At 37.1% G+C, this 27,561-nt stretch overlaps 1 protein-coding gene across 1 annotated transcript in view; it reads right to left on the reverse strand.

The window, feature by feature from the left end:
• The window catches only part of CNTN5 (contactin 5), a 990,860-nt gene that overhangs the window by 643,174 nt on the left and 320,125 nt on the right, over positions 1–27,561 (reverse strand). Inside the window, exon 5 of the mRNA XM_053705588.1 lies at positions 9,027–9,230. Within this exon, the coding sequence (XP_053561563.1) occupies positions 9,027–9,230 (204 nt within the window). The remainder of the gene's footprint in view (positions 1–9,026; positions 9,231–27,561) is intronic.

Consider the following 27,561-nt stretch of genomic DNA (forward strand, 5'->3'; position numbering starts at 1 on the left):
TCCTGTGTTGTGCCTGCTTTTTGTATTCCCAGCATACACTGGCCGTGTAGGGGTCTACATTGTGTCTGGATAAAAGTAACAGCAGTGCACCAGGAGTTTGCATGTATTGGTGTGTGCTGTTCCCCAAGTGGTGAGCTAAATAAATAAATATATAAATATATATATATATATATATATATATATATATATATATATATATATATATATATATATATATATATTAGTAGACAACCCAAGGTATTGCTCTAGGTCCATTTTGGTATATTTCATGACACCATTTCCAAGCATAATTCGATCATATTAAAAAAAAATGTTAACTTTTTAACAAACAAAGGATTTCTTACTGAAATTATTTACATACCGTTTATGCAGTCATAACATAAATGGTTGTAAAAGCTTCACTTGTATCCCCTCTATTCAGAAATAGCAGACATATATGGATTTAACATTGCTTTTTGGAATTAGAAGGACGCTAATTGCAGCTGCGCACCACACTTCTGAAATTCCCGACAGTGAAGGGGTTAATCAGATAGCTTGTAAGATTAAGTTTAGTTGTAGTATAGAGATTATCCTCCCATCTGATGACTTCAACTTCCTAATCCCTACCTGATCCCTCCCAAACAGCTCTTTTTCTTCCCTCAGCCCCTTATAGTCACCACCATCTTAGTTACTGGCAGTCTGCCAATATGAAATTTTAGAGCAATTTGTTTTTTAATAAAACATTTTTTATTATTATTATTATTATTTTCTGCAGTGTAGGATCTCCCCTTTCCCTCCCAAATTCATTTTTCTATAGTGTAGCGGCCCCCCTCCTCACCTCAACTCTTCAAGCGATTGCATCATGGGCACCCCGCTTCTCATGGACTTTTCTGTAGGTAGTGGCTCCCTCCCTCTCAAACATTTTCTGCAAAGCGCTCCCCGTCCCAGTTAATTTATTTTTTTTGCTATAAATCCAAGGAGTGTATATTATTGTGCATCTATATTTACAGTATAGCTATTTTCCTTTTTGTTTATTAATCTGTGCTTCTTTGTGTCTGTAAGTCTTTCTATGTGAGTGTCTGTGAGTGTTTTTGTGTCTTTTGAATGTGTGTGTGTTTAAGGAGTGTTTCTGTGTGTCTGTTTTTTGAGTGTGTGTGAGTATTTCTGAGTGCCTGTTAGTGAGTACTTGTTTATGGTTGTCTGGGTATTTCTGTGTGTCTATAAGTGTGTGCCTTTAAATGTTCCTGTTTTTGGGTGTCTATAAATGTGTGTGTTTTAGGAGTGTTTCTGTGTGTCTAAATTTTAATTGAGTGTGTGTGAGTATTTCTGAGTGTCTGTTAATGATTACTTGTTTCTGTGTGTCTATGAGTGTGTGTGCCTTTGAATGTTTCTGTTTGTGTGTGTCTATGAGTGTGTGTGTGCCTTTGCATGTTTGTGTGTGTCTATGTGTGTGTGTGTCTTTGAATCTTACTGTTTGTGTGTGTCTATGAGTATGTGCGTGTATGTGCATGTGTGCCTTTGAATGTTTCTGTTTGTTTGTCTATGAGTGTGTGTGTGTGCGCCCTTGAATGTTTGTGTGTGTGTCTATGTGTGTGTGTGGGTTTGTGCCTTTGAATGTTTCTGTTTGTGGGTGTCTATGAGTGTGTGTGTGTGTGTGTACCTTTGAATGTTTCTGTTTGTGGGTGTCTATGAGTGTGTGTGTGTACCTTTGAATGTTTCTGTTTGTGGGGTGTCTAAGAGTGTTTGTGCCTTTGAATGTTTTTATTTGTGTGTACCTGAATGTTTCTGCAGACTAAAATATCCAACAACTGAGCCTCTTTCCGGTTCATATATATATATTTATCTGGCTCTGACTAGCCAGTGCCTCACCAGCCAATGACCTCACCGCACATCAGGACCTTCAATAAGCAGTCTGTTTTGTAGGAATCACTAGTTGTATGCACACTGCTCTATTATCTGTAGTGCAAAATGAATACATTTATAGCAAATTCTCCCTGTTATCAGAGAAAGCAATTTAAGGAACAGAGTAAGATAGCTGTAGCAGATTTCTCATTAAAAAGATTAATAACATTTCAAATAAAAGGCATATGGGGGTGATTAAAAACTGTGATGTATTTTTCTTTAAAAACTGAGTCTTTCTCCAAGGACACACTTTGAGCTGACTGCATTGTTATATCAATAGAGCAATCTGTATTTCAATAAGACATTATGTACAGAGTTTTGTAATACATGTTAATTTAGATGAAAAGGCTGCACGCTTCATGGGTCTTGCTTACTTATAAACAATGAAAGAAAATTAACAAGATTCGCATTTAGCCTATGTAAACAATGTGTATTTTATTCTTGTACATCTGATAAAAAATATAAGGCAGCTATCAGAAAAGATAACTTAAGGCTATAGGGGCAACATTTTATTCTTGAGTATTAGAGACAAACATTTTTGCACTCTCTGTATTTCTATTTCACCACTTAAAATACCATTAAGTACAGCAGAATTGCATAATCAACAAATACAAGATAAGACAATAAAATAACACAGGGTATATTTATCAATGTGCGAGCGGACATTATATGATACGCTGTCGGCATTTATCATTGCACCAGCAGTTCTTGTAAACTGCTGGTGCAATGTTGCCCCCTGCAGATTTGTGGCCAATCGGCCACTAGCAGGGGGTGTCAATCAACCAGATTGTATTTGATCAGGTTGCTTTCTGTCCACCGCCTCAGAGCAGGTGGACAAGTTATGGAGCAGCGTTCTTGAGACTGCTGCTTAATAACCTCTGTTTCCGGTGAGCCTGAAGGCTCGCGGGAAACAATGGGCCTCAAGCTCCGTATGGAGCTTGAGGCCCCTTGTCAATCACAATCCGTCAATCACAGTTATTCGTATATACTGTGAATTCTTACACATGCTCAGAAGGAGCTGGTGCCTCCAAAAGTGTACATATAAAACGATTGTGCATGTTAGGATAATGGTAGTAAACTTGAAAGTTATTTTTTTTTAAATCACAAGCTCTATCTGAATCATGAACATTTATATTATATGATCTATTATACATGCAATAGGAATCAGATTATAGCAACCATTAATAGCTGTGTATATGATTATATGATCGATTATACATGCAATAGGAATCAGATGTAGCAACAATGAATAGCTGTGTATGTGATTATATGATCAATTATACATGCAATAGGAATCAGATGTAGCAACCATGAATAGCTATGTATGTGATTATATGATCTATTATACATGCAATAGGAATCAGATTCTAGCAACAATGAACAGCTGTGTATGTGATTATATGATCAATTATACATGCAATAGGAATCAGATGTAGCAACCATGAATAGCTATGTATGTGATTATATGATATATTACACATGCACTATAAATTGGATTCTAGCAACCATGAATAGCTGTGTATGTGATTATATGATCAATTATACATGAAATAGGAATCTGATTCTAGCAACCATGAATATCTGTGTATGTGATTATATGATCTATTATACATAAAATAGGAATCAGATTCTAGCAACTATGAATAGCTGTGCATGTGATTATATGATTTGTTATACATGTAGTAGGAATCAGATGCAGCAACCATTAATGTCTGTGTATGTGATTATATTATCTATTATACATGCAAAAGAATCAGATTCTAGTAACCATGAATAGTTGTGTATGTGATTATTTGATCTATTATACATGCAATAGGAATCAGATTTATCAACCATGAATAGCTATGTATGTGATTATATGATCTATTATACATGCAATAGCAATCAGATTCTAGCAACCACGAATAGCTGTGTATGTGATTATATGATCAATTATACATCCAATAGGAATCAGATTCTAGCAACCATGAATAGCTGTGGATGTGATTATATGATCTATTATACATGCAATAGGAATCTGATTCTAGCAACCATGAATAGTTGTGTATGTGATTATATGATCTATTATACATGCAATAGGAATCAGATTATAGCAACCATGAATAGATGTGTATGTGATTATATGATCTAGTATACATGCAATAGTAATTAGATATAGCAACCATGATTAGCTATGTACTGTATGAGATTATATGATCTATTATAAATGCAATAGGAATCAGATTCTAGAAACCATTAATAGCTGTGTATGTGATTGTATGATCTATTATACATGCAAAAGGAATCAGATTCTAGCAACCATGAATATTGCTAGAATCTGATTCTATTGCATGAATAGTTGTGTATGTGATTATTTGATCTATTATACATGCAATAGGAATCAGATTTATCAACCATGAATAGCTATGTATGTGATTATATGATCTATTATACATGCAATAGCAATCAGATTCTAGCAACCACGAATAGCTGTGTATGTGATTATATGATCAATTATACATCCAATAGGAATCAGATTCTAGCAACCATGAATAGCTGTGGATGTGATTATATGATCTATTATACATGCAATAGGAATCTGATTCTAGCAACCATGAATAGTTGTGTATGTGATTATATGATCTATTATACATGCAATAGGAATCAGATTATAGCAACCATGAATAGATGTGTATGTGATTATATGATCTAGTATACATGCAATAGTAATTAGATATAGCAACCATGATTAGCTATGTACTGTATGTGATTATATGATCTATTATAAATGCAATAGGAATCAGATTCTAGAAACCATTAATAGCTGTGTATGTGATTGTATGATCTATTATACATGCAAAAGGAATCAGATTCTAGCAACCATGAATATTGCTAGAATCTGATTCTATTGCATGTTTAACAGATTAAATACTGTAATCACATGGTTGATAAAATCTGATTCCTATTGCAAGTATAATAGATCATATAATCACACATATATTTATTTGGCTTGCTAAAAATGAGATCTCTCTCATATATATAAAGCAATTTAACTTATATTTGGTATAGGGATCTTATTGTTACCATAGTGAATTGCTGATTATGTGCTATAGGGATCTTAATAGGGTTGCCACCTCGGCCATGTTTTCCTGGACACTTATGCGCTTTACATGCTGCAGGGTATGCAGAGAGGCATATAAATAGCACTGTTCAATTTCACTATTTTTGGGCATTCCAGGGTTAAAATTCATGTTAAAAACAAAGAAGAAAGTGGAGATTACCAATCTTGGGGGTCCGTGATGATAAGCATCATTTCTTCAGGGTCGGCACCAGTCGAAAGGTCCTTACTCCCTCTCCTGGAGCCGAGAAAGGCGCAAACAATGCAGGTAAACAGCCTAAGTACATCCGGGCATCACCGGCAAGGGAAAACAAGCAGCTGAGGAGTTGTAGTAGGTAAAATATGTAGCTTTATTTCGAAACCAGCATAAAAACAAAAAAGAGCCTCAGCTCCACAAGCAACAGGTCAGGGTCACAGCATGGCAACTGCAGACATCTTTCGTGTGGGTCTACCACACTTGATCACTGCTGTTATTTTGCTGTGGCTGGGACCTCTATTTAAAGAGAAAACACCTTGCACAATAAAAAAAAAATCAATTAAACCCTTCCTGCCTATTTAACGATTTAAATTGCACATAGTTATTTGAAAGAAGAATGTCTGATACAAGTGCCTCATTTCTTCTAATTATTGTTATTTATCATAAGTATTAGTAAGATCTTAACATTTAAATTAAATGTTTGACCATATTGTAGGTTATTTTATAAACCTTTTAATATTAATATTTAATTATGATTTTAATAAGATGTGACACTAAATGAATATGTTTACATCACTTTCCTTGTTAATCCCCAGAGGGTGTCTGGTATTTAGAAGAAAAATCCATTGGGCCTCTTTGTAGTCAAGTTTATACTCTCTGTCCCTGTCAGGTTTTTTTTCCCTGTTGTGTTTGCCATGTGCTGCTGGCAGCCATTTTACTCACCTCTCTTCCTGACTATGGTGCATTGTGGGGATGCTGCTCATTTCCTGCACTTCATTTTATGGCCAGACTGGTGTGCATCATCCATGTGAGACAGGATGCGGTCTCAGAATTGTGATGTCATCACTTTTTATTTAAAGGGCCTCTGTTCAGTATGCTTTGCCTTTGCGTTGTCTCAGACCTGTTTGTGAGAGTTCCTGTGTATTACCTGGCTGCCTGACGTCCTTCCTGGTTCCTGATCCTTGGCTTGTTCCTAACTCTGCTGTTTTCCTTGTTCCTGATTCCGGCTCATCTGACTATTCGCTTTGGCTCCTGACTCGGCTCGTCTGACTACCAGCCCTGGTTATGACCCCTGGCTTGTTATTTGACTTGTGGACTTTTTATTATTTTTTGCTATTAATAAAGGTGTGATTATTTTTGCACTTCTCCTGGCACCCTGACAGTCCCCTCCTCATCTTTGTTGGGGGACATGATCTATTGCTTGGATAGATAACAATGATGCATCTCCTTGATGCATTGATTTAAAGTGTTTAGACACAGGGGTAAATACATCAGGATTTTCTATGTCTCTTATATGCTCAAGAGCCCTATCCTTAAGAAGGCTTTTCATTTTGCCTACATATTGAATTTGGCACTCCCTACAGGTAAGGAGATAGATGACATGATTGGAGTTGCAATTTAGTTTGAATCTAATGTTATATGTATGATTAGTTATAGTAGAGGTGAAATTTGTTCCCTCTGTGACATAACTATAAGTTTTGCAATGTTGAGCTTTACATTTATAAAAGCCCACTCTGCTTGGTAACCATGGTCTGATGTTTTTTACAGGTAAGTCTGAAAGTGCTACCATATTACCAATAGTTTAGCTTTTTTCTTGCAACCAATTTACAACCCCTTATTGCTCATTTCTCTAAGATAGAATCTACTGCTAAGATGGGCAAACATTGTTTTACAACGTCACAAATCTTATTATATTCAAGGTTGTACAGGGTACTAAATACTATCTTTTCATCAGTATTTGTCTGGCATTTGTTTTTTTGTACTTTAAAAGATCTTCATGTGGTATTAAATCTACCTCATTTTGGTGTTTTTTAGAGTGTATCTGGGTATCCCCTATCCAAAAGCCTCTCCTCTAGTACCTTGCATTGTCCCTCATATGTTTTTACATCTGAGCATATTCTTCTGGTTCTTATGTACTGCCCCTTCAGGATAGCTTTCTTGACATGTCCAGGGTGACAGGATGTGTAATTCAGAATTGTGTTTCCCCCTGTAGGCTTCCTATATACGGTTGTGCTCACTGTGTTTGTATATGTATCAGCTATTAGCTCCAAATCTAGAAACCTAATATTAGTTTTATGCTGTTTGACTACAAACCTCAGGTTGATGTTATTGGAATTGATAGTCTCAATGAACATCCCTGCAGTCACCTCATCACCATCCCATACCACCAGCAGATCATCAATATATCTTCCATAGTAAATCACATGTTGCTTGAAGGGGTTGCCAACCCTATAGACGTGGCCAGCTTCCCACCAACCCATGAACAGGTTGGCAAAGGAGGGGGTAAATTTTGCACCCATAGTTGTCCCACGTCTCTGAAGATAGCAACTCCCCTCAAACATAAAAAAAATTGTGCTTCAGAAGAAATTCTACTGCTGTCAACAAAAAGTATATAACGTCCTTTGTGTAATTAGAAAAATTGTTCAAAAAATTTGCTACAGCAGCTAACCCCTGGTGGTGTGGGATGGATGTATATAGGGACGTAACATCGATAGTCACAACACGATATGTCTCTTGCCATTTAAGTTCCTTCATATTATTGAGTACCTGAGTAGAGTCTTTAATATAACTCATAAGTTCCCCAATCAAAGGTTGGAGGTACGCATCCACTAATTCTGACAGGGGCTCAAGTAGGCCCCCCTCCCCCGATATGATGGGTCTACCAGTGGGTTTTTTGCTGTCCTTGTATAGTTTGGGGACAAAATAAAAGATGGTGTATAGGGTGCAGAGGGGAGCAATGTATCAAATATTGATTCTTTAAATGCCCCTGCTTGTTTCCCTAATTTGAGAGTATACTTTAATTTGATTTTGAGTGGGATTGAAGGTCAATTTGGAATACACTTCTTCTTCATTCAGCTGCCTAAGATCTTCTGTAATAATCACGGTCCATAATGACCACATTCCCACCCTTATCAGATTCTTTTATCACAATGTCTGCATTGGATCATGCTCTGACCCCGACCTGTTGCTCGTGGAGGCTCCTTTTTGTTTTTATGCTGTGTTCCAAATAAAGCTACATCTTTTACCTACTACAACACCTCGGCTGCTTGTTTTCCCTTGCCGGTGATACCCGGATGTACTTAAGCTGTTTACTTGAAATTCATGTTCCTACCTGCACATTTTGGAGCATGTATATCTAATAAGTGTCCAGGAAAACATGGCTGAGGTGGCAACCCTAGATATTATTGTTACCACAATGAATTGCTGAATTTGTGCTATATAAATACAATTGTTAACAACAATGAATTGCTGCATAACAGCTAAAGGGATCTAATTATTATCACTGTGAAGTGCTGCATTTTTTGCTATAAGGAATAAGGATCTAATTGTTACCACCGTGAATTGCTGCATATGTGCTAAAGGGATCTAATTAGTATCACTGTGAGCTGCTGCATGCTATAGGGATCTAATTGCTACCACAGTGAATTGCTGTGTATGTGCTAAAGGTATCTAACTAGTACCAATTTCAATTGCTGTGCATATGATATAGGGATTTCATTCTTATCATTGTGAATTGATGTATCTATACTATATATCACTGTGGATTGCTACTGACATACTATATGATTTGCTCTAAATGAGCTATGGGGAGTTAATTATTGTGAATTGCTACATAAATCCTAAAGGGAACTACCTCAAACCATATAGAATTGAGATATACAATTAAATACAGACATGTTTATAATATCACAGACAATATTTCTGTGATATGTTTAATGTACTTCATCAATTGTAAAGCGATTAAAAACATTGCGTAATAATTAATCACAAGACTGTAAATGAATGCTAAAAGAATCCTGATATTGTATTATCATGTCATGCATATTTATTCCATGATAGACTGTGACTTACCGTCGTTTCTTAGTGTTAGTGGTGTAGGAGGACTCATGACTCTCGTGTTAGTCAAGTGATTTTTTACAAGACAAATATAGCTGCCAACATCAGAAGCCTGTGCTTTGGAGATATAAAGATTCCCCGTCTCCTGGGAGATGAAACGTCGGCTATCTTCAGCCACAAAAGAGGGGAACTCATTAAAAACCCAGCTGTAGACAATCTCTGGAAAAAAAATCAAAACAAGGAAAAATTATTTGTGACCTACATATAGTTACTAGAATATATAAATAATATAAAAAGCAATTTGATCAGTAGAATAAACCATGAAATTAAAAGCTTGAACATCTATCATGCATTTGGTTTTATTTATTTACAACTCTCTGTTTACTGTACCTGTAATATTGATAGCTAAAAGCATTTTAATTTCTTATCCTATGAATAAATCAGTTAAAATTTATTAGATCTGCATAGCAAGATCTTATATTTAAATGTGGTTATTCCTTCATTACAGGGACAATAAATGTTAAAGTGGGTAATTTACTAGACGTGAGTAGACCGAAAATTAGTTTCTAACTAATCGTTTGATGTGAAGAAAAAAATATATTTTCTTTCACCCTGAATTTGTTTGTTCATGCAAATCCATTTGTCATCTTTTCCCTATATGGACAGCAGGTTAAATTGAAATAAAGTTAAAGTAATAGCTAGTGTTAGTTGTACACACTAGTGTGTGTATATGTGTGTGTGTGTGTGTGTGTGTGTGTATATATATATACACACACAGTATAAAGAAGGCAAAAATATTGCAATGTAACCATTAATAATCAAAAGAACCCACAAAAATATAGATATTGAATTAAGCTATACCATATATGTGTTGGGTTGACTTACTAAATAGCAATAATGGCCTAATAAGCACTCAAGATATATATCATCCTAGTTTTACCTGATATATTAAAGTTATTTTCCTATTTTTTTCTTCCCAATTCCTCTCCTTCCTTTTCCCTTTCTCCCCTTCTTTTTGTCCTTCCCCTTCACCCCTTCTATTTCCCTTCTTACCCTCTCCCTTTCCCTTTCTTTATCTTTATTTATCCTCTTGACATATTTACAAAAATATGTGAAGGGTAATCTTAATGGTACAGTACACAAAGACATTTAAGACTATTGAATGCTTACAACTTTGTGGCAAGAGTTTGTGGAAGGCCCTTATCTTTTCCAGCATGATTTTTCCCCTGTGCACAAAGCAACATCCGTGAAGACATGGTTTGGTTGGTTTGGTGTAGAGAAACCTGAGTGCCTACACAGAGCCCTGACCTCAATCCCAGTGAACAACTTTTAAGAGATAGTTAGAGAATTAAAGCCAGTAAGTATGTCTAGATGTGTATAACAGTGGAATAAATCAATTAGCAGCCTTTTCAGTTTTTCCAGCCTCTCCAAATCTCCCCAAATCTATATGTTATTATATAAAGCCCATTTCCTAAACCTCATTTGCCACTATGCCATTTGTTCTGCGAGGTAGTAAAGGGATAAGTAAGAATGGAGAAGTTGGAAAGGCTGGAGAGGCTGTTGGTAAATCCATGTATCAATGATAAAGGATGTATGCAGGCAGAAGCTAAGCCCTTTTCCAGAAAGGCTATAATGTAGTGCTACCCTTAAATCATCCACAAAACCCCTAAACAATGTTCAAACTATTGAGCACTAAAAATAGTTTTAAGGGGGGGGGGCACCTATAAAACTTGGGTCCTTGTTGACCTAAATGTTTTTTCGATTTTGCCCATATTTGCTTTTGAGGTATATAAGCTTAATTATATTTTGGGATAGCCTTATGAATATCTAAAGTATTCTTGAATTTCCTTACAGTATGTGTCCTTACCATTAGTGGAAGTCTACTGTATTAATCACTCAACCTTTCTCCAACCTGCTTCTGCAGATTATGGGGCTGAATTATCAAGCTCCGAATGGAGCTTGAAGCCCCTGTTTCCGCGCGAGCCTTCAGGCTAGCCGGAAACAGAAGTTATGAAGCAGCGGTCTAAAGACTGCTGCTCCATAACTTGTCCGCCTGCTCTGAGGCCGCAGACGTCAATCCGCCCGATCCTATATGATCCGACTGATTGACACCCCCTGCTAATCTGCAAGGGGTGGTATTGCACAAGCAGTTCACAAGAACTGCTTGTGCAATGATAAATGCCTACAGCGTATGCTGTCGGCATTTATCGATGTGCGGCAGACATGATACGCTACATTGTATCATGTCCGCTCCCAGATTAATAAATTGGCCCCCAAGTCTGAACCTTCTACCTTCCAAATATGAATAAGCGTAGTTACAATTAAATTTCTTCCTGCGGGCAATGCCAAAGCAGTGCATGGGTGGGGTCAGACATGATGTGAGTGGAGCTGAAGTGTATAAGGGACATTGTTGTGTGGTCTAGGGTCATGGCTGAGTAGTCCCCAGTTTCTCTTAATCAAACTGGTACATTAAGAGATAAGAGAGAGAGATGGAATGACCCCTATACAGATTTTATCTAAAAACAAACTGTACCCACAAACAAGTACTATACATACACAGTGAGAACTTGAATTACAGTTCCATTCTTTTAAATTTTTATTCTGAAAATATAAAAAGACTCATGACACAACTCATAATGACCATCACTAATTATGCACTTATACATAGGCAGATTGACATATAATGGCATACACTTCAGATTCTAGTAGTTCGCTAAAAAGAATTTTGGAACAGACAAGTGTTTCTCTGTTGACAACTCAATGGCCTGAATAAATATTACACCAGTGACACTTTGTGCGTGGAATATGAATATAAGCCATTCCAATGGACTGTGCAAATGTGATATATATTACTTACTTGCACTTCCAAGCAAAAAAGCTCAGGTGTCAGTGAATAAAAATATTCACCCTACTCCCTGATGCATGCTGTGGTTTATCTGATTACTTTATTACTTTGAAATGTTTCACCTGCAATTCATAAATGTGCAGACACTTTTGTTCCATAGGGAAGCTCACAGTGTGTGACTAACCTAGAATATCACATTGAAAATGCAAAGATTGCTTTTCTAATAATATCTCTTCCACTTCACTAAACCAAACATACATTTAGTAGACTTGTATTTCTTTTGTCTTGGGTATTTTGTTGTATGTTTATTATTTGCAATTTAAAAAAAATAACATGCAAATGTTCTGCTATTGCCTTTATATCTGTGAAATTAACAGGATTTAAACAAGGACTTTCAAACAGAACATATAATTGTAAAATATGCAAATGAGGATATTCACCATAAATATTCACCATAAAGCTCTAGATTACGAGTGGCGTACTAACTGTTGCGCACGAGCGTAAAGGAGTTTATCGCGGCTCTTTGTGCATGTCGGAAGTAATGTGTGTTAAACAAGTTGAAAGTAAAAGCATTTGCTTGAGTGCGATTGAATTTAACGCGCATTGGAATATCGTAACTTCAGAGCTCAGGTTAACTGCCACACAAGACATAAAGTAGCAGAAAACACATCAAAATTACATTTAAAAGTACAGTTACACTCGTAACAACACTGTCTAATAAAAAATATTATTAAACAAAATTGCATAATAAAGTTATAAGGGCTCAAAGAAGAGGTCTCAGGTGTTAGGGAAAAAAGGCTGCAAAGGACTTTAACATAGAAATACATATATATATACAGTACATGTCTAAATATGTATATGTATGTATATATAAAATATATATGCATTTAGGAATAAATAAAACATTCTTATTTGTGAAAAACTTTGGAATGTGAATTTTTTATATTTATTGTCTGGTTTGCAAGCTTGAAAGGGTGTAATTTTTTTTCAAACTTTTCGCACTCCATTGAAGTCTGTGAATGAATACTTTAACACAGTCGCAAAATTTTAAATTCTGTTATTTGCAAGCTTCGGGGTTAGTGCTCGCAAACTACCCGATGTGTGCAATAAACCTCTGTCACAAGCAGGAGCGATAAATAGTGCTGAACTCGTAATCTATCCGAAAATGCTTAATTATCTATAGTGAAAAAAAGCTTTGATGTATGCCTGTAACTAAAGTTGGAAAATGTGTGTTTTTGTTCACCTGCCAGCACAGAAAAACTGGAGTGCATTTCATAGAATGCAGAACTTTGACCAACCTGCATGCTTTGTTTATACCAGTTCCTAACTGGTCACAGTAAAAGAGATGAGAATACAAACCTTAAAGGGACACTGAACCCAAAATTTTTCTATCGTGATTCAGATAGAGCATGCAATTTTAAGCAACTTTCTAATTTACTCCTATTATCAATTTTTCTTCGTTCTCTTGCTATCTTTATTTGAAAAAGAAGGCATCTAAGCTTTTTTATTAGTTCAGCACTCTGGACAGCACTTTTTTATTGGTGGATGAATTTATCCACCAATCAACAAGAACAACCCAGGTTGTTCACTAAAAATGGGCCGGCATCTAAACTTACATTCTTGCATTTCAAATAAAGATACCAAGAGAATGAGGAAAATGTGATAATACAAGTAAATTAGAAAGTTGCATATAATTTCATGCTCTATCTGAATCATGAAAGAAAAAATTTGGGTTCAGTGTCCCTTTAAGGGTATTTTCATGGGGGTGATTCCATGGTCTTCAAAATGAATTTTTAATTATAATTTTTTTTAAATGACAGTATTAAAGTGAATATAAAGTTTCATGAATGAGTGTCCGGTTTTTAAAAATACTATTATAAAACAAGGGCACTTTCATTCATGAAACTTTACATTGCAGCATTTTTTTTAAATACTTACATTTTCTTAAGCAAACTCGGCCCGGCGATCCCCCGCCCACAGCTCCTCTGTACTTACCTCAACAATGACGAAACCTGCTTGATTGGAGGACGCCGGTTTCATCATTGAAGTACAGAGGAGCTGTGGGCAGAGGATCGCGGTCTGTGTTTGCTAAAGAAAAGGTAATTTTTTTTTAACAAAAACGCTGCAATGTAAAGTTTCATGAATGAAAGTGCCCCTGTTTTTAAAAGTATTTTTAAAAACCGGGCACTCATTCCTGAAACTTTACATTCACTTTAAATTATTTTAACTACCTGCAGATGCAAATCTTTTGTAATACAGTGATGTATTTTTGATGCATGATTTGTATGTCTCTAATTAATTGCTAAATGTAAAATAATTTCCTACAATTCCATATTTTGAAGGATGATCTCTGTCCTGCTGTTCGACACATATAAATATTTATTTTTATGTCTTATGAAATGAATCTGGGGACCACCATGACTGGACTGCAAGCCACATCCTTAACCTTACCAATTAAGCAAACAGGTGCTGTCACTAAAACTACAGCTTAGGTAATCTTCCTGTTTTCCATGACTCAACTGTATTGAATATTGCTTGGCTGCACAGATTAATCCTCTGAAATGAAAAGATAAGATCCTCACTTGAATATGTTGGCAGAACATTTAAAACCTATTTTATTGTTTGCTGCATCTAAAAATGGTATTTTAAATGTATTACAGTAAAAACAATATTTTATTTTCTCCTAGGATTTTCCTGTCCCCCAACGAAACTGTGAAAGGAATTCAATATCAGCCAATAAGAAATTGATACTTCAGTATAAGCTATGCACAAACATTCATTTCAATATAATTTTAAACACATTTAGCTTATTTTTTCATACAAATATAACAATTTAACATGTTTAATTATCTTGAAAATGCACAATATACATTTTTACTTTAAAGGGACACTGCAGTCAGAAATGATATGCAAATAAAATCGTAGTATAGTTTTAAAACTCCTATTTTCTAATGTACTTCATTTATTAAATATGTACCCTTTTGCCAATAATTTACTTTGAAATATATATTGTTTCCCAACCTACTTGTATGTCAGCCGTTACGGATTCCCAATCCGTGCTGACAACTGTAGTTGTAAGATGGCGTTTTTCTGAACTAATGCGCATGCGCGAGTTACCGCAGCGTCTCAGGAAACGTCACCATCTGCAGTAGAATAAGGCAAGTAGAATCTATGAGCAGCAGTCGAGTGAGCTGCGCACATCACGTAAGTACATAGCTTACGATCGCTTCCAGAATCGCCCTAGAGTAAACGAGCAAACTATACTTATTATGGAAACAGTCCGGAATAATCTTATTTATATATATATTATAATTCTCATTTTGCTACACCAAATAGAATCTCCCTTGACACAAACAAGCTAAAATTACCAACTCTTAAATGTATGGCAAACAATTTTGACACACAAAAAATAAGTTAGGCCTAAATTTGGAGTTTGGCGGTAGCCGTGAAAACCAGCGTTAGAGGCTCCTAACGCTGGTTTTAGGCTACCGCCGGTATTTGGAGTCAGTCAAAAAAGGGTCTAACGCTCACTTTTCAGCCGCGACTTTTCCATACCGCAGATCCCCTTACGTAAATTGCGTATCCTATCTTTTCAATGGGATCTTTCTAACTCCGGTATTTAGAGTCGTGTCTGAAGTGAGCGTTAGAATTCTAATGACAAAACTCCAGCCGCAGAAAAAAGTCAGTAGTTAAGAGCTTTCTGGGCTAACGCCGGTTCATAAAGCTCTTAACTACTGTGCTCTAAAGTACACTAACACCCATAAACTACCTATGTACCCCTAAACCGAGGCCCCCCCACATCGCCGACTATCGATTACATTTTTTTAACCCCTAATCTGCCGACCGCCACCTACGTTATACTTATGTACCCCTAATCTGCTGCCCCTAACACCGCCGACCCCTATATTATATTTATTAACCCCTAACCTGCCCCCACAACGTCGCCTCCACCTGCCTACACTTATTAACCCCTAATCTGCTGAGCGGACCGCACCGCTACTATAATAGGATCAGCCAATCGGATTGAACTTGATTCTGATTGGCTGATTCCATCAGCCAATCAGAATATTCCTACCTTAATTCCGATTGGCTGATAGAATCCTATCAGCCAATCGGAATTCGAGGGACGCCATCTTGGATGACGTCATTTAAAGGAACCGTCATTCGTCGTTCAGTCGTCGGCCAGGATGGATGTTCTGCGTCGGAGGTCTTCAGGATGCTGCCGCTCCGCTCCGGATGGATGACGATAGAAGATGCAGCTTGGATGAAGACTTCAATCGGATGGAAGACCTCTTCTGCCCCGCTTGGATGAAGACTTCTACCAGATGGAGGACCTCTTCTTGCTCCGCTTGGATGAAGAATTTGGCTCGGCTGGGTGAAGACGACTCAAGGTAGGGAGATCTTCAGGGGCTTAGTGTTAGGTTTATTTAAGGGGGGTTTGGGTTAGATTAGGGGTATGTGGGTGGTGGGTTGTAATGTTGGGGGGGGTATTGTATGTTTTTTTTTACAGGCAAAAGAGCTGAATTTCTTGGGGCATGCCCCGCAAAGGGCCCTGTTCAGGGCTGGTAAGGTAAAAGAGCTTTGAACTTTAGTAATTTAGAATAGGGTAGGGCATTTTTTTATTTTGGGGGTCTTTGTTATTTTATTAGGGGGCTTAGAGTAGGTGTAATTAGTTTAAAATTGTTGTAATATTTTTCTAATGTTTGTAAATATTTTTTTATTTTTTGTAACTTAGTTCTTTTTTATTTTTTGTACTTTAGTTAGTTTATTTCATTGTATTTATTTGTAGGAATTGTATTTAATTTATTTATTGATAGTGTAGTGTTAGGTTTAATTGTAACTTAGGTTAGGATTTATTTTAAAGGTAAATTTGTAATTATTTTAACTATTTTAGCTATTAAATAGTTCTTAACTATTTAATAGCTATTGTACCTGGTTAAAATAAATACAAAGTTACCTGTAAAATAAATATTAATCCTAAAATAGCTATAATATCATTATAATTTATATTGTAGCTATATTAGGATTTATTTTACAGGTAAGTATTTAGCTTTAAATAGGAATAATTTATTTAATAAGAGTTAATTAATTTCGTTAGATTAAAATTATATTTAATTTAGGGAGGTGTTAGTGTTAGGGTTAGATTTAGCTTTAGGGGTTAATACATTTATTAGAATAGCGGTGAGCTCCTGTCGGCAGATTAGGGGTTAATAATTGAAGTTAGGTGTCGGCGATGTTAGGGAGGGCAGATTAGGGGTTAATACTATTTATTATAGGGTTAGTGAGGCGGATTAGGGGTTAATAACTTTATAATAATAGCGGTGCGGTCCGGTCGGCAGATTAGAGGTTAATAAGTGTAGGCAGGTGGAGGCGACGTTGTGGGGGGGCAGATTAGGGGTTAATAAATATAATATAGGGGTCGGCGGTGTTAGGGGCAGCAGATTAGGGGTACATAGGGATAATGTAAGTGGCGGCGGTTTACAGAGCGGCAGATTAGGGGTTAAAAATAATATACAGGGGTCAGCGATAGCGGGGGCGGCAGAATAGGGGTTAATAAGTGTAAGGTTAGGGGTGTTTAGACTCGGGGTACATGTTAGAGTGTTAGGTGCAGACGTAGGAAGTGTTTCCCCATAGCAAACAATGGGACTGCGTTAGGAGCTGAACGCGGCTTTTTTGCAGGTATTAGGTTTTTTTTCAGCTCAAACAGCCCCATTGTTTCCTATGGGGGAATCGTGCACGAGCACGTTTTTGAGGCTGGCCGCGTCTGTAAGCAACTCTGGTATCGAGAGTTGAAGTTGCGTTAAATATGCTCTACGCTCCTTTTTTGGAGCCTAACGCATCCATTCTGTGGACTCTCAATACCAGAGTTATTTTAAAGGTGCGGCCAGAAAAAAAGCCAGCGTTAGATACGCGGGTCGTTACCGACAAAACTCTAAATCTAGCCGTTAGTGTTTTATGGATTCCCTAATACTTTAGTAATAAAAAATAAAAATACATAATATAAAGTACTATTCTTACATTTATTAAGATATAATAAAAAGAACTAAATGCAGAAACTAAACTCTTGATTACATATAAACTGAACAAAAATGTTACTGCCTTAGTTCTTTTTAATCGTAAACAGCCGTACAATATTTAGCTAGATATAAGACGTGTCAATTTTATCTAATACGTAGAAAGTCTGGATAACCGATTCAATTGACTTTCCCTCCAATGCGCAAGCGTAAAACTAACAGAGATGTGGGTAACTTCGGTTTCTACAATTACAAATGCGCATGCGCGATTTAGCTGAATTGATGCACAGGCTTATTAGGAAGGGTTATGCTGGTAATGATATGCATAGGAGTGAAATGTTATTGGTCAATCATTTCATATACACACTATGCCGAAAACGGTGGGCTGGAAAAGGTGATGTCATGGCCGGGTAATATTTAGTTAAAATATAAGGTTTGTAAGCTTCGTTTTATACAAAATATAGGTTAGTAGCTTTTAATAAATGATAATTATACAAAATATGGGACTATTGAGTAACAAAAAAAGTAAAAAACAGTAATCCTTTAATGCCTTGTTAAAAATGACTTTTGTAGATATAACATGCATCAGAACCCTTTTTTGGGGAAACAAATAGTTCAAACAGTGCAATAATAATAATATTTATATATATTTTTTTTAAAGATAGATAATCCCTTTATTATCCATTCCCCAGTTTTGCATATTTAACACTGTTATATTTATACACTTTTTACCTCTGTGATTACCTTGTATCTAAGACTCTGCAGACTGCCCCCTTATTTCAGTTCTTTTGACAGACATGCATTTTAGCCAATCAGTGCTGATTCATAAATAACTCCACGGTAGTGAGCACCATGTTATATAATGACACACAAGAACTACCACTGTCTAACTGTAAAAAACTGCCAAAATGCACTGAGATAAAAGGCAGCCTTCAACAGTTTATAAATCAGTTTATGAGCCTACCTAGGTTTAGCTTTGAACAAAGAATACAAAGAGAAGAGAGCAAATTTGATGATAAAAGTAAATTGGAAAGTTGTTTAACATTACATGCCCTATCTGAATCATTAAAGTTTAAGTTTTACTTAATTGTCCCTTTAACCCTTTCACTACTGGGACTTTTAGAAAAAAATTTGCCCAAAATATCTGAGAATTTTTATCAATTTTGCTATCACTCCATTTAAACAGAAATATAGTCTTTTTTTCGATACACCTGTCAAAAATATATATATTTTTTAAAAATACAAAAACCCAAGTGATTGATCTAGGCCCATTTTGATATATTTCATGCTACAATTTCACCACCATATGCGATCAAATAAAAATAAAATAAAATTATATACTGCTTGTGCAATCATTGCACAAATGGTTGAAAAAGCTTCTCTTTGATCCCCTTTGCTATTATTATTATTATTCTTTATTTATAAAGCGCCAACAGATTCCGCAGCACTGCGGTACAAAGATAAAAGTACAGTACAATACAATATAAAAGACACCAGACAAAGTTTAACAAACAAATACAGGGGGAATTGAGGGCCCTGTTCCTGTGTGAACTTACAATCTAGATGGGTAGGAGGGTGGGAAACAGGAGGTGGGGACTGCAAAGGTGAGAATGATGTAAGTGTGGAGTTAGATGGGGCAGCTATTAGGCAAGTGGAATTAATTTGTTACTGATTTGGAGATAGGCTTCCCTGAACAAGAAGGTCTTTAGGGAGCGTTTAAAGGAGGAGAGGTTGGGGGAAAGTCTAACAGCTCGAGGAAGTGCGTTCCAGAGGGTTAGTGCCGCATGAGAGAAGTCCTGTATTCTAGCATGGGAGGAGGTGATGGTAGAAAATGAAAGGAGAAGGTCATTGTTGCATCTTAGGGGGCGGGCTGGAGTATATTTGTTGATGAGTGAGGACAGGTAGGGGGGGGGCTGCGTTGGTAAGGGCTTTGTAGGTCAGGATGAGAATTTTTAATTTAATTCTGCTGTGGATGGGGAGCCAGTGAAGGGACTCGCAGAGAGGTGCAGCAGATACAGAGCGTCGGGAGAAGTGAATAAGCCTAGAAGAGGCATTTAGGATGGATTGAAGAGGGGAGAGGTGGGATTTCTGCTATTTGTTCAGAAATAGTAGACATATATGGCTTTGCCATTGCTTTTTGGTAATTAGAAGGCCACTAATTGCAGCTGTGCACCACACTTTAAATATTTCCATCAGTGAAGGGGTTAATTTGGTAGCTTGTAAGGTTAATGTTAGCTTTAGTGTAGAGATTACCCTCCCATCTGACACTTCCCACCCCCTGATCCTTACCTGATCGCTCCTAAACAGCTCTCTTCCCTCCCTCACCCTCACTGGTCACCCCTATCTTAGGTAATGGCAGAAAGTCTACCAATGTGAAAATTAAGGGTTTTTTTTTAATAAAAAAACATAATTTATGTAAGAACTTACCTGATAAATTCATTTCTTTCATATTAGCAAGAGTCCATGAGCTAGTGACGTATGGGATATACATTCCTACCAGGAGGGGCAAAGTTTCCCAAACCTTAAAATGCCTATAAATACACCCCTCACCACACCCACAATTCAGTTTAACGAATAGCCAAGAAGTGGGGTGATAAGAAAAAAGTGCGAAAGCATATAAAATAAGGAATTGGAATAATTGTGCTTTATACAAAAAAATCAAAACCACCACAAAAAAGGGCGGGCCTCATGGACTCTTGCTAATATGAAAGAAATGAATTTATCAGGTAAGTTCTTACATAAATTATGTTTTCTTTCATGTAATTAGCAAGAGTCCATGAGCTAGTGACGTATGGGATAATGATTACCCAAGATGTGGATCTTTCCACACAAGAGTCACTAGAGAGGGAGGGATAAAATAAAGACAGCCAATTCCTGCTGAAAATAATCCACACCCAGAATAAAATTTTAATGAAAAAACATAAGCAGAAGATTCAAACTGAAACCACTGCCTGAAGTACGTTTCTACCAAAAACTGCTTCAGAAGAAGAAAACACATCAAAATGGTAGAATTTACTAAAAGTATGCAAAGAGGACCAAGTTGCTGTTTTGCAAATCTGATCAACCGAAGCTTCATTCTTAAACGCCCAGGAAGTAGAAACTGACCTAGTAGAATGAGCTGTAATCCTTTGAGGCGGAGTGTTACCCGACTCAACATAGGCATGATGAAATAAAGATTTCAACCAAGATGCCAAAGAAATGGCAGAAGCTTTCTGGTCTTTTCTAGAACCGGAAAAGATGACAAATAGACTAGAAGTCTTTCGGAAAGACTTAGTAGCTTCAACATAATATTACAAAGCTCTAACAGCATCCAAAGAATGCAATGATTTCTCCATAGAATTCATAGGATTAGGACATAATGAAGGAACCACAATTTCTCTACTAATGTTGTTAGAATTCACAACCTTAGGTAAAAAATTCAAAAGAAGTTCGCAGCACCGCCTTATCCTGATGCAAAATCAGAAAAGGAGACTCACAAAAAAGAGTAGATAATTCAGAGACTCTTCTGGCAGAAGAGATGGCCAAAAGAAACAAAACTTTCCAAGAAAGTAATATAACGACCAAAGAATGCATGGGTTCAAAAGGAGAAGCTTGAAGAGCCCCCAGAACCAAATTCAAACTCCAAAGAGGAGAAATTGACTTAACGACAGGTTTTATACGAACCAAAGCTTGTACAAAACAATGAATATCAGGAAGATTAGCAATCCTTCTGTGAAAAAGAACAGAAAGAGCAGAGATTTGTCTTTCAAGAAACTTGCGGACAAACCTTTATCTAAACTATCCTGAAGAAATATAAGTCTTCCAGACTCTATAATATATCTCTCTAGATACAGATATACGAGCCTGTCACATAGTATCAATCACAGAGTCAGAGAAACCTCTTTGACCAAGAATCAAGCGTTCAAACTCCACACCTTAAAATTAAGGTTTTGAGATCCTGATGGAAAAAAGAACCTTGAGACAGAAAGACTGGTCTTAACGGAAGAGTCCACAGCTGGCAAGAGGCCATCCGGACAAGATCCGCATACCAAAACCTGTGAGGCCATGCTGGAGCTACCAGCAGGACAAACGAGCATTCCTTTAGAATATTAGAGAATACCCTTGGAAGAAGAACTAGAGGCGGAAAGATATAGGCAGGATGACACTTGTAAGGAAGAGATAATGCATCCACTGCCTCCGCCCGAGGATCCCTGGATCCGGACAGATACCAGGGAAGTTTCTTGTTTAGATGAGAAGCCATCAGATCTATTTCTGAGAGTTCCCACATTTGAACAATCTGAGGAAATACCTCTGGGTGAAGACCATTCGCCCAGGTGCAACGTTTGGCGACTGAGATAATCCGCTTTCCAATTGTCCATACCTGGGATATGAACCGCAGAGATTAGACAGGAGCTGGATTCCGCCCAAACCAAAATTCGAGATACTTCTTTCATAGCCAGAGGACTGTGAGTCCCTCCTTGATGATTGATGTATGCCACAGTTGTGACATTGTCTGTCTGAAAACAAATGAACAACTCTCTCTTCAGAAGAGGCCAAGACTGAAGAGCTCTGAAATTGCACGGAGTTCCAAAATATTGATCGGAAATCTCACCTCCTGAGATTCCCAAACCCCTTGTGCCGTCAGATACCCCCACACAGCTCCCCAACCTGTAAGATTTGCATCTGTTGAGATTATAGTCCAGGTTGGAAGAACAAAGAAGCCCCCTGAACTAAACGATGGTGATCTGCCCACCATGTCAGAGAGTGTCGTATAATCGGTTTAAAGATATTAATTGAGATATCTTTGAGTAATCCCTGCACCATTGGTTCAGCATACAGAGCTGAAGAGGTCGCATGTGAAAACGAGCAAAGGAGATCGCATCTGATGCGGCAGTCCTAAGACCTAAAATTTCCATGCATAAGGCTACCAAAGGGAATGATTGTGACTGAAGGTTTTGACAAGCTGATATCAATGTTAAACTTCTCTTGTCTGACAAGGACAGAGTCATAGACACTGAATCTATTCTAGAAACCTAAAAAGGTTACACTTGTCTGAGGAATCAATGAACTGATTGGTAAATTGATCCTCCAACCATGAACTTGAAGAAACAACACAAGTCGATTCGTATGAGATTCTTCGAAAATGAGAAGACTGAGCAAGTACCCAGATATTGTCCAATAAGGAAATACCAAAAAAACCCTGTTCTCTGATTACAGAAAGAAGGGCACCGAGAACCTTTGAAAAAAATTCTTGGAACTGAGGCTAGGCCAAACGGTAGAGCCACAAAACTGGTAATGCTTGTCTAAAAAGAGAATCTCAGACACTAAAAGTGATCTGGATGAATCGGAATATGTAGATACACATCCTGTAAATCTATTGTAGACATATAATGCTCTTGCTAAACAAAAGGCAGGACAGTCCTACAGTAACCATCTTGAATGTTGGTATCCTTACATAACGATTCAATATTGATAGATCCGGAACTGGTCTGAAGGAATTGACCTTCTTTGGTACAATGAAGAAATAAAATAAAACCCCAGCCCCTGTTCCAGAACTGGAACTGGCATAATTACTCCAGCCAACTCTAGATCTGAAACACATTTCAGAAATGCTGAGCCTTTGCTGTGTTAACTGGGACACGGGAAAGAAAAAAATCTCTTAGCAGGAGGCCTTAACTGAAGCCAATTCTGTACCTTTCTGAAACAATGTTCTGAAACCAGAAATTGAGAACGGAATTGATCAAAATTTCTTTGAAGAAAACGTAATCTGCCCCATACCAGCTGAGCTGGAATAAGGTCCGCACCTTCATGGGTACTTAGGAGCTGGCTATAGGTTTTCTAAAAGGCTTGGATATATTCCAAACTGGAAATAGTTTCCAAACTGATACCGCTCCTGAGAATGAAGGATCAGGCTTTAGTTCCTTATTGTGAGGAAAGGAACGAAATGATTATTAGACCTAAATTTACCTTAGATTTTTTATCCTTTGGAAAAAAAGTTCCCTTCCTTCCAGAAACAGTTGAAATAATAATTTATTACCCTGGAAAGAAAGGGAAAGCAAAGTTGACTTAGAAGTCATATCAGTATTCCAAGTTTAATCCATAAAGCTTTTCTAGCTAAAATAGCTAGAGACATATACCTGACATCAACTCTAATGATATCAAAAGATGGTATCACCAAAAAAATTATTAGCATGTTATAGAATAATAATAATGCTATAAAATTATGATCTGTTACTTGTTGCGCTAAAGCTTCTAACCAAAAAGTTGAAGCTGCAGCAACATCCGCTAAAAATATAGCAAGTCTAAGAAGATTACCTGAACATAAGTAAGCTTTTCTTAGAAGGATTCAATTTTCCTATCTAAAGGATCCTTAAATGAATTACTATCTGCCGTAGGAATAGTAGCACATTTAGCAGGAGTAGAGACAGCCCCATAACCTTAGGGATTTTGTCCCAAAAAAACTCTAATCTGTCAGATGGCACAGGATATAATTGCTTAAACGTTTAGAAGGAGTAAAAGAATTACCCAAATTATTCCATTCCCTGGAAATTACTTCAGAAATAGCATCAGGGAGATTAAACACTTCTGGAATAACTACAGGAGATTTAAAAACCTTATTTAAACATTTAGATTTAGAATCAAGAGGACCAGAATCCTCTATTTCTAATGCAATTAATACTTCTTTAAATAAAGAACGAATAAATTCCATCTTGAACAAATACAAAGATTTATCAGCATCAACCTCTGAGACAGAAACCTCTGAACCAGAAGAACCATTATCAGTATCAGAATGATGATGTTCATTTAAAAATTCATCTGAAAAAAGAGAAGTTTTAAAAGACTTTTATGTAAACTAGAAGGAGAAATAACAGACATAGCCTTCTTAATGGATTTAAAAAATAAAATCTCTTATGTTTATCAGCAACACTCTGAAAATTAGATGTTGACGGAACAGCAACAGGTAATGTAACAGTACTAAAGGAAATTTTATCTGCATTAATAAGTTTGTCATGACATGCAATACAAACAACAGCTGGAGAAACAGATACCAAAAAATTATAGCAGATACACTTAGCTTGGTAGCTCCAGCAGTAGACAGCGATTTTCCTGTAGTATCTTCTGACTCAGATGCAACGTGAGACATCTTGCAATATGTAAGAGAAAAAACAACATATAAAGCAAAATTGATCAAATTCCTTAAATGACAGTTTCAGGAATGGGAAAAAATGCCAAAGAACAAGCTTCTAGCAACCAGAAGCACTGAAAAAATAAGACTTAAATAATGTGGAGACAAAAGCGACGCCCTTATTTTTTAGCGCCAAATAAGACGCCCACATTATTTGGCGCCTAAATGCTTTTGGCGGCAAAAATGACGCCACATCCGGAACGCCGACATTTTTGGCGCAAAATAACGTCAAAAAATGACGCAACTTCCGGCGACACGTATGACGCCGGAAACGGAAAAGAATTTTTGCGCCAAAAAAGTCTGCGCCAAGAATGACGCAATAAAATGAAGCATTTTCAGCCCCCGCGAGCCTAACAGCTCACAGGAAAAAAAGAGTCAAATTTTTGAAGGTAAGAAAAAATGATTAATTCAAATGCATTATCCCAAATATGAAACTGACTGTCTGAAAAATAAGGAAAGTTGAACATTCTGAGTCAAGGCAAATAAATGTTTGAATACATATATTTAGAACTTTATAAACAAAGTGCCCAACCATAGCTTAGAGTGTCACAGAAAATAAGATTTACTTACCCCAGGACACTCATCTACATGTTGTAGAAAGCCAAACCAGTACTGAAACGAGAATCAGCAGAGGTAATGGTATATATAAGAGTATATCGTCGATCTGAAAAGGGAGGTAAGAGATGAATCTCTACGACCGATAACAGAGAACCTATGAAATAGACCCCATAGAAGGAGATCACTGCATTCAAATAGGCAATACTCTCCTCACATCCCTCTGACATTCACTGCACGCTGAGAGGAAAACCGGGCTCCAACTTGCTGCGGAGCGCATATCAACGTAGAATCTAGCACAAACTTACTTCACCACCTCCATCGGAGGCAAAGTTAGTAAAACTGAATTGTGGGTGTGGTGAGGGGTGTATTTATAGGCATTTTAAGGTTTGGGAAACTTTGCCCCTCCTGGTAGGAATGTATATCCCATACGTCACTAGCTCATGGACTCTTGCTAATTACATGAAAGAAATGTTTTGTTTTCTGCAGTGTAGGATAGCCCCTTATCCTCCAACCTCCCCAATCCCTCACAAACAGATCTCTAGCCCTCCCCCTCTAAATAGTGCCCGCCATCTTAGGTACTGGCAGCTGTCTGTCAGTATCTTTAAACCACGTTTTTATACATCTTTTTTTTTCTGTAGTTTAATGGTCCCCCCTCCCGTGATCATTAGTTAGGGACCCCTTCCACCCCCACCCTACATTTTTTGTGTAGCGCCCCTTCCCTTCCTCTCTCAATTTTTTATTTTCTGTGTGAGGTCCTCCCTCCCCCCTCCGGTGTTGAACTGCCCATACGCATCCTAGATTCCTTCCTACCCCTCCCACCGGCACCAGCAGAGGATCGTTACAGGCGGTGACACACACAGTGTCACCATCTGTAATGATCTGGCATCTGCCTTCATATGGAACCAGAGCTACAATCGCGCTCCAGTTTCATATGCGGGCAGATGCCTGGAGCTCAGGAACTCTAACTTCTTGGCTGTAACTTAACAGCCGAGACTGCTGGAGCTTCCTGAAGCTCAGACATATGTATACGCCTTACGATACGATAGTAAAAGTACCGCACAATGTGTTTATACGTCCATTTGGGTGAAGGGTTTAACATCTTAAAAATCAGACAGACAGGAAATCCTGAGGGGTTCAAAATGTTGTTTAAATTAGAAAAATCCGAACATAATGTAAAGAGCTGCTAGAAAGTTGGTTTCTGTTTCTTAGATGGTGTCAGATCCACTATACAGAAAAGACTAACAGAAAGAGGTATGGGGCAGATTTCTGGAACACTTTAAAGGGACACAAAACCCAAAATATTTCTTTCATGATTCAGATAGAGAATATAATTTTTAAAAAGTTTCCAATTTACTTCTATTATTACATTTGCTTTGTTCTCTTGTTATTCTTTGTTGAAGAGATATCTAGATAGGTTGAGTGCACATGTTTGGAGAACTACATGACAGGAAATAGTGCTGCCACCTAGTGTTCTTGCTAATGTATAAAATGTTTGCAAAGCCGCTGCCATATAGTGCTGCAGACACGTGCATATTACTGAACTTTACTTTCTGCTGTTCAACAAAGAATAACAAGAAAACATGGAAAATGTGATAATAGAATAAAATTGGAAAGTTGTTTAAAATTGTATGTTTTATCTGAATCAAGAAAGAAAATTTTGGGGTTTATGTCCCTTTAAATACAAACTGTAAACTATATGATTATGTATCTTTATATCTCAGAAGTATTTTGCAATTCATTTTACTTTATTTATTTTTTAAATAGAATTATAGTGTGTGGGGGGGTGGGGTTAATGGTTTTTTTCCACTGATTTCCTTGTCCCCTAGAAACAAAATGACCCTTGTAAACCAATTACAATCCAATATACATATATAGGAGTTGAGCATACGCTGTCGGCATTTAACATTGCACAAGCAGTTCTGGTGAACTGCTTGTGCAATGCTGCCCCCTGTAGATTTGCGACCAATC

Source organism: Bombina bombina, chromosome 3 (genome assembly GCF_027579735.1).
Source record: "Bombina bombina isolate aBomBom1 chromosome 3, aBomBom1.pri, whole genome shotgun sequence".
In the NCBI taxonomy this organism is placed as follows: domain Eukaryota; kingdom Metazoa; phylum Chordata; class Amphibia; order Anura; family Bombinatoridae; genus Bombina; species Bombina bombina.